The sequence below is a fragment of the Thamnophis elegans genome, chromosome 2 (assembly GCF_009769535.1).
Source record: "Thamnophis elegans isolate rThaEle1 chromosome 2, rThaEle1.pri, whole genome shotgun sequence".
Lineage (NCBI taxonomy): Eukaryota > Metazoa > Chordata > Lepidosauria > Squamata > Colubridae > Thamnophis > Thamnophis elegans.
Window position 1 is genome coordinate 11,724,849 of NC_045542.1, and position 8,861 is coordinate 11,733,709.

Consider the following 8,861-nt stretch of genomic DNA (forward strand, 5'->3'; position numbering starts at 1 on the left):
ATGGTGCACAAGAAATGTTATATATATCTCTCTCTACAAGCTTGTACTGTCCAGTTGATGGACTAAACATTTTTAATTCCCTGATATTATGAGCATTATGCTGTATGAGGGTGATTGTCAGGCTGAAAACCAAGAATGACATGATTCTTCCAAACAGAATTCTTTATTGTTCCACACCTATAGACAAAAATCTTGCCAGACTGGGCATTCTACTATCTGCATCTACAATATATTCTGTGAACTACTAGGGAGGGGCTTCACCCTCTATCGCACACACATAGTATCTGGGCTGAGTTGACTTACTCCTGCAATGCACCCCTCCCCCTTTGGGAATCTTTGTTTACTACACTTCATCATAGTAATGGAAGTTAAATTTCAGTTCAGTATACATAGAGAAGCATGTTGTTATAGAGATAAACTAGGACCATTGTGGGAAGGTAGCAAAAGAGGCATGGTACGCATGTTCCCCTGAAGGAAAAACAGACCCTCAGATTGAATTTGACTCCTGGTGACCACATAGATATAACCACAGGATTTTCTTGGAAAGTGAGTGCCATCACTTCAAACAGAAAAATCTATAAAGTGATTAGGAAATATTTTATGTCATACCTATCTGTCTGAAGCATTTGATTTTCAGACTCTGTTCCAAAGTTCTAACAGATTGTATAGATTGTTTTGTTTAAAGTTTTTACAGGTTGTCGAGTTATGATTACAATCAAGCCCAAAAGTTGCATTACTAAGCAAGACAGTTGCTAAGTGAGTTTTGCCCCACTTTATGTCCTTTTTTGCCACAGTTATTAAGTGAATCACTGCAGTTGTTAAAGTTGTGACACAATTGTTAAGTGAATCTCGCTTCCCCATTGGCTTTGCTTGTCGGAAAGACACAATAAGTGATTGCATGACCCCAAGGCACTGCAACCATCTTAAATACATGCCAGTTGCCAATCATCCAAGTTTTGATCATGTGACCATGGGGGTGCTGAAATGGTCAAAAGTGAGAAAAAAAGGTCATGTCACTTTTTTCAGGCTGTTGTAACTTTGAATTAAACAAATGGTTGTAAGTAGATGACTACCTGTACATTATTTTATTCAAAAGTCACATTTGTTTCATTATTTATTTGTTAAAATTAGATATATTGTTGCCTACATTGGTCCTCAAGAGTTTTAAATTTTGCCATCCGATTTTGGTTTCTAATCTGTGTCAAGTTGGAATTCAGAAATTTGAAGCGGAAACCCTTTGTGACTGAAAACGTGCCTAGAAAACAGCTTAGCCAGAAAAAATGAACAGGACACCATTGGGTATCTTTATCATGACCTTCTCTACTTGTACTTCCCCTCAGTTCCTGCAAGCAAACAGCTCCTAGTCCCAGTGTATAATGGGGTCAAGATTAAGAGAGAGCACAGAAGTGGATGGGGTAGCTGTGGAAGAGCCAAAAGTGCGCAGTGAATTATACCAATCTTCATGACTACGAGGACTTTGAGGATGATGGGGGACAGAACAAGGAAAAGGAGCAGAAGTTGGAGAGGGGGGTGGTAGAGTGTAGGTGGAAGGGAAGTGGGGTAAATGAGGGTGTGGTCCAAGTGTGGGGGAATATTGGTACTGTCGAGGAGGAGGTACAGGAATGGGGCAGATAGAGAGAACAGCAGGCGTGGTTGGCTTTGGTAGGGCCCGTTCTTGCTTTCGCTGCTTTGCCCGCCGGTTCTGGAACCACACCTGACAAGGACAGAACAAAAGCTGATTATGAGTAATACAGTAAGGGCAAAATTGCATAACAACCATGTTTGTTTAAAGTGCCAAGAGAGGTTCTTGGCAACCACTGAAATTTTGCATTCTCAGCTGAAATCCTTCTTAACAGATTGCTAAGTGATTTAGCTGTTACTGCAGTGATGGCAAACCTTTTTGGCCCTGAGTGCCGAAAAGGTCACGTGGAAACATAGCGCACACATATGCTCATTGCAGCCGCGCTCTGGAAAGGCTGATGTGCGCCCGACAATCAGCTGGCTGGCAAGTATGCACAGGCCGTTTTTTGGCTTTGCCGCACGTGCAAAGGGACCGCACTCTGGAAAAGCCAAACTTCCAGTTCTGGCACACATGCGCACCTGACAAATCAGCTGGCCAGCGTGCATGCACATGCCAGTTTTGAACACTGTTGCGTGCACGAAGGACAGCTGATCGTCACGTGTGCATGCGCACCAGAAACCCAGAAGACAAACAGGCAAGGCTGCACGTTCTGGGCGACATGGTTCACCATCACAGTGCTACTGCATCACAGATTGTGAATGCCTCAAATTTATGCATGACATTGAATATTTAAGTTAAACGGATGCCAAATTTCAGGATTAAGAAAATATTAAAATATTATTGGGGAATAAATTCACTTAGAATTCAAAATATAAAAGGAAAGCATGTGGCATTAAATAGTTAAAATCAAACATATTTTAACCTGTGGTAGTATGTAATAAGGATGGGCACATGATTAATGAGTCTCAGTTTCTTGTGGCCCGTGGCCTAGCAGCCTCGTATTAGCAATCAACTCATATCTCTAGCAAACACAATACCTTGCTTCCCTGATAGCCATTTGAGGAGGAAAAGAGGAAGATTTGCCAGAAAATACTTTAAAGGGAAATAGATGGTTCTGCCCATGTTCTGCGAATTGTATCCAGCGTGAATTTCCATTAGCATTCCTGATGGAAAACAGATTCTTTGGTATAAAGCAAGGGACAACGGGTGGCTGCTTTATTTACCCAATTTCTAAAAAGCCTTTTCGGGGTGGTTTAATGTGCCTATAGATCATTCATCAGAAATTCTCTGGTTCTGTCGATGAGATACCTGGATGCGAGCTTCATTGAGTTTGGTAGCCCTGGCCAGTTCCTCTCGGCAATAAATATCAGGGTAATGATTTTTTGTAAAAGCTGTCTCCAGATGGTCTAATTGGTCCTGGTTGAAGGTAGTGCGGTGTCGACGGCGGGTAGGAATGGCAGTTGTATTCAGGGAGTCGGGGGCTGCTGGAGAAAGCAGGGAGCCTCCAGCCAGGCCAGGGAATTTCTTATAGAGGGAAACGTCAACATCTGGAAGGAAATAAGAAAGTTCCCTGATGTCTTATTCGTCTAATCTGTAAGGGACCTCTATTTAAAAATTCTATATTCATAATATTCAAATATTCTAAATATGGCCTGCTCCAATTGCCTGAATACTTCCCATCCTTGTGACTGCAATAACCAGTACTTTGGTATGGTAACTAGTACCTAGTACCATATCCAGGAGTATCATTCATTACACACGGACTAGGAGCACAACAGCTTTGGAGATGGATTTATAATAAAGGTAAGCCCTTGTCCAGCCCATCATTTGCCTCGTCTTCTTAGGAGTTATACCTAGATGACTAGTTTTCCCAAAATAAACACTGGGAAACCCAATTTACATAGTTATTCATGGTAACTGATTGTTTAATTTCAAAAAGGTCCTGTCCCCAAAAATACAATAACAACAAAAAAGAGAGAAAGTTAATGTTTAGAAAGCTTTTCAGTGATGAAAACAGCTTCTACTAATTCCATGAATGCTGGGTCCCGTCATATTAATTCTCAGACACTATAGTCTGCTGACTTCCCTCAGAGGTTCTGGGCAATGAAGCTTAGCAGATTTTACATATCTTGAGGCTAGTATTTTATGGTGTCAGAATAAGAGCAGCCTTAGGATATGGAAAGGTCTTTTACTTTAAGTCAGGTGATTCAAATCTGCTCACTCATAGGCTGGAGATGAAAGCAACACCGTGGGCACATGGCCAAAATAAGATGTTGTAGGCATGTTTTGTCTTCTTGATTAGATGCAAGTGGAGAAAGTCCCACTGGGCACTGAAGAAATGAATTTTCTCCATGAGCATCTGGGTCGATGAACTTCCATTTTCAGTACAGTATTACAAAGGGCAGCAGGGATTGTAAGAAATTGGCATAGCCATCCTCCGACTTGGAATGCTCCTGTCATCAGGAAGACCCAAAGCAGGGGATCAACATGAAAAGGTCTTCCCAGGCCTTCCCAGGCTCCTCAAAATAGAAGTTAGTTATACCATTCAAGGTGCTAGTTGTAACTTATAAAGCCCTTCATGGTATTGGATCTGGGTACTTGAGAGACCGCCTGCTGCCAATTACCTCCCACAGACCCATTAGATCTCACAGGGTTGGCCTCCTCCGGGTGCCATCTATCAGCCAATGCCACCTGGCTATTACCCGGGGGAGGGCCTTCTCTGTGGCAGCTCCGGCCCTCTGGAATGAACTCTCCGCAGGGATTCGGACCCTCACCTCTCTCCAGGCCTTCCGAAAAGCCGTCAAAACCTGGCTTTGCCGGCAGGCCTGGGGGTGATGAGTTCCCTCCCCTCTCGACATGTATGGTTGTGCGACTGTTGTCTACTTTTATTATTTGTATTTTGTCTTTTATGTTCCCCCTCTTCTTCCCCTTTGAATTGTTTGCCGCCTTGAGTCCTCCCGGAGAAGGGCGGCATACAAATAATAAAATACCAATACCAATACCATTCAGAATATTCCCCTACTTTTTTATTTATTTACCATATTTATAGACCTTGCAGTCCATCAGATTCTGAGTGGTATACAAAAACATAAAACCAGCCCATAACATCATACACTGCATGCATATCAAATCCTTCTGTATATTGTACATTGATACGGTGCTAGCATTAATTTGTGGGCAAACCTACCTCATTGTAAAACTTCCTACATTATGCAGGAACTGAAAGGTAGTAAAGGGAATTGATTAAGGTATAATAATTGTGATAATGATGAAAAATTTAGGGAAATCTAACTGTATATCAGCACTTAAGAAAAGGTACTTTATGAAGGGGCAGCTAAACCCCACACTCCCATAATCTATATAGATACACATAACAGTATCTGAATGGCTGCTTTTTAGAATAATAAAAAAGCAATGGTGTGAGAAGGCAATTAGGAACTCAGCAGTTGCAGCAAGAAATATAATACTTATTTCCCCATCCTGTCTCCCATCCCATCCCATATTATCTTGTTTTGCTTCAGATTCTTCCAATGCCATTCCCTACCACACATATGTTAATCCATTTTTTTTAAATTATGCCAGATAGTTTGACTCCTAAACCATGCCACAGAGCTGGAATAGTCTCTCAATCTAAGCCACACATGCATCATTAATCAAATTTACACTTGAGCCAATATAGCTACTTGGTCTGTTTAAACACAAAGGGGGAGTTTTAGATATGAGATTGTGGGCTGCATGTGCCCTTCAGAATGCTGCAAGAAGAGGAAGCACTTGTGGATGGTTTTGGAACAGAGAAGCATAAAAAAGGGAAAAGAAAGAAAGAAAAAGAAAGAAAGAAAGAAAGAAAGAAAGAAAGAAAGAAAGAAAGAAAGAAAGAAAACGACCCCCTGTAGCACTACTGCTGGTCCACTTAGCTTTCCCTTTCGGTTTTTGGGAGAAGCCATAAAAACTGCATTACACTTGTTAAGGAACCACCACCTTCTCTGAGTTGGATGGGGACCTTCTCCCCTACACCCACTGAAAATCAGCCTCTCACATAATAAAGTTATTGTCTAGAAGGGCCGCCCAATTCTTTTGGTTGGACACCCTTACTGTGAAAAATTATCCAACGGTAACAATGTATTGAACATGGACCCTCCCCACACACAATTATTACGATATATTCATGTATAAGTTATATACATATTATAGTGTACTAATACGTACCTTATAAAACATGACCTCACTATACAAATGCTACATTTTAAACATTCTCTATATTGGTATTCCTTAATATCCTTTTTTAAAGATAAATGTTTTCTTTCTGCACTCTAACATAATGTCTTGCAGACCCCTGGGTGCTATTGCTTCCCTCTTTGAAGACCATTGGTTTAAGAAACAGTATTGAGTGAATCACCTGTGGTGTTAAGTTCCTAGGATTGTCTATAAAAGGATACCTTACTTTCACTGGGACTGTTTAGTACAGCAAAATACCTCTTAAGGAAAGCCAACATGTTGTGTATCTTTGGCTGGACATTTTATATCTTAATGTTTTTTTTAATGCTGGCAGCTGGCAGCATCAGACATTGTGATATATTGATAATGAAATCCTGTGATAGAAACAGTATTTTTCTCTCTCAGTTCCATCTCACCAAAATAGCTAGGATTAAGCTTGGGAAATATGATGCTTCATCCCCCACTCTCTGGGAGAACTTGAGATCGTGAGAGCCAAGGCAACACAATGGCCTTGCCTGAGAAACTAATTAATTTGGGTTTGCAGTGTTGAGGAATTTGAGCATCCAGGTTTGGAGCCAAAGACCTTTCTCATTAAGAAGTGTGCATCCCTCAATTTGGGGAGGACCTTTGCAGAGGATTATAAATCTTATAAACACTGTCAATCTCCCCCTACTATCTTCTTGTTGAGGAGGCCTTCTGTGATGGGGAAAAAATCCACCTTCCTTCCACCCAGTGCCATGTTTTTGTTTTGTAAGAAAGTTGCCCAGTTTAACAGAGCTGCCAGCCAAACCACACCAAGCAGGGCCATGGTTCTGTCCTGAATACAGGAATCCTAGATTAACCAACCCTGCTCCTCCAAAAGTCTGAGAAAGCCCTTTTCTAGGAACGAGGAGGTCACACAGTGGTCCGCAACCCTGTAGACTGTGGGTCCCCCCCTCCTTCCTGCCCCCACCATTGCAGTGCAAAGAGAAAGACTGGAGGAGAATGCAAGAGACACTATCTCTGAAGGTTTTGTGCAGTGAATCAGGCTGCAAGATTTTTAGAGTTGGATTCACAGGACAGAATCAATCAGGTAGTGCTTGGATATGCCTCTTTATCGTGTTATTCTGTCCAAGTCAATTTTTGCTTTAGAAGAGTTCTGCTCTGTGGAAAGAGTGGACCAGATCGCCAAAATGACCTGCTTAAAATTTAGGTAATATAATTTCCTGGCATATATTTGCTGTGCCATACCTTGGGGAGATTAAATGGGAAGGGAGGGAAGGAGAGAAAGAAGGAACGGAAGGGAAGAAGTAGGTTAAAAAAAAACACCACAGCAAGCATCGTTAATTTAATAAGGAACCAAAGCACAGAAATGAAAACAATTTCAATCCTAGTGGTTTAGAAAAAAAAAAAGTATTCCTCAGTTTATCCTGAACATGTTCATGGATTCTAACTCCTAGTTTCCATGATCTTTCATTTGGGAATGGATCAGCAATATGCTGGCTCTCACAATAAGTACAACCCTGATATCCTTTTCAAGCAACCTTTCCCTAAGTTGTTGGTTGATCTTTTCTTCAACCCACCTTCTTCTACTTAATCTGCTTTGCATCTAGGTGCCCTTTGAATACCCCTGTTGCCTGCAGACCAAAGTTCTTCAACTCACCAGCTCTCTCAGGATATGCTTCAGTGAACCCCACACTCTTCCTCTTGCCTGCTTGTCCACCCTCCATCTCCTTTAAGGTCTTCAGTGCTCCCCATTCCCAAACTTATAAGTGAAGGCTGACGTCACTTTTTTTCACCTGACCATGGGGGTGTGTCAGGTGCATCTTGCAGCTTCCCGAGATGCCTCCTGTTTCTTGGCCTGGAGGGCACCATTCAGTGGTGGAGATCTTCAACAAAGGGAAGGAATAAAGCAAGACTAAAGGAGCATGGCGTATTTGAAATCCGGGCATGGCTACAGCTTGGCAGGTCGGTTTGTGTACCTATGAAAGCATCAAAGATAGCTGCCCTTTTACACAGACAACGGATGTGCACAGGTGCTTTAGATAAGTCTTGCTCAGTTAAAATTCCCAATAATTCCTTCTGGAGGCCAGGGTCTTTGTTAAGAGTTTATTGCAACTCTCTGTTGAGGCTAGGCTGGTGTGAGTGTGTTTTTCTTACCATTTCTACATCATTCTCTGATTGATCTGGGAGCACTGAGGCATGCCAATCACTTTGGGAACGGTTTCCCTGCCTAACAGTGTGTTGGAGGCCCCTCTGTGGGTGGCTGCTCAGGACTGAGATAAGGTTCCAGCAATCATGGCTGTCTATTGTCAGGGCAAATCCCTCGAAATAGCAGAACTACCCAGCCTCAAAAGAAGACCCTGCCTACATCACCGCCTCCTACTTCTGCCGCTTGAGTTTAATTCGTGGCCTCAACAGCCTCACCACATTCAGATTCTGGATATCCCACATAGAGGTGGTATATCCCCAGCGATCCAGCCCTTGTTATTCTGCAGGGCTTTAATATTAACAATTGCACAGCTTAAGAACAAATCCAGGCACAAAAGGGCAAGATGGAAGCAAACAGGTCTAGCAGCTGTGTGAATGTGGAGGGTGGATGTATAGATGTGCGACTGCGGACTTCTCAATTAGTCCAGATTTGTGGGTAATGCTTTCTGGCTATGGAATGAATTCCAGCAGTGTTTTTTAATGCCTTACTCAGCCAGGTTGGTTTTGCTTATGTTTGTTCCTTGGCTACCCAGGATAATCCAGTAATATGAGAGACCGCCTGCTGCCAATTACCTCCACTAGACCAATTAGATCCCACAGATTAGGCCTCCTCCGAATCCCATCCGCCGGCCAGTGTCGAATGGCGACTACCCGGAGGAGAGCCTTCTCTGTGGCTGCTCCGACCCTCTGGAACGAACTCCCCGTGGAGATTCGAACCCTCACCACCCTCCAGGCCTTCCGCAAAGCCCTCAAAACCTGGTTGTTCCGACAGGCCTGGGGCTAAAGAGCTGTTGCCCCCGTCTCGAATGGTATGACTGTTGTGAGTTTTAAATTATATATTGTTATGTTGTTGTTTTTAAATCTTTTGTCTGTCTCCCCCTCCCCGGTTCGAGTTGTGAGCCGCCCTGAGTCCCCTTCGGGGGAAAAGGGCGGC

The 8,861-nt window shown here is 42.7% G+C and overlaps 1 protein-coding gene across 1 annotated transcript; it reads right to left on the minus strand.

The window, feature by feature from the left end:
* Positions 1–1,360: 1,360 nt before the first annotated feature.
* Positions 1,361–6,015, minus strand: LOC116504004 (homeobox protein prophet of Pit-1-like). Its single transcript, XM_032210813.1, has 3 exons — positions 5,964–6,015; positions 2,831–3,069; positions 1,361–1,714 (listed from the first exon to the last, which is right to left on the minus strand). The coding sequence occupies exons 1-3, from the start codon at positions 6,013–6,015 to the stop codon at positions 1,361–1,363; spliced, it is 645 nt and encodes a 214-aa protein (XP_032066704.1).
* Positions 6,016–8,861: the final 2,846 nt, after the last annotated feature.

Excerpts from the sequence above, each read along its gene's own strand:
- LOC116504004 (XM_032210813.1), bottom strand. The coding sequence starts at position 6,015 with ATGTTGGCTTTCCTTAAGAGGTATTTTGCTGTACTAAACAGTCCCAGT. Across the intron at positions 3,070-5,963 it reads ACTAAACAGTCCCAGTGAAA|ATGTTGACGTTTCCCTCTAT; the intron begins GTAAGGTATCCT and ends ATTTCCTTCCAG. Across the intron at positions 1,715-2,830 it reads TCAATGAAGCTCGCATCCAG|GTGTGGTTCCAGAACCGGCG; the intron begins GTATCTCATCGA and ends TGTCCTTGTCAG.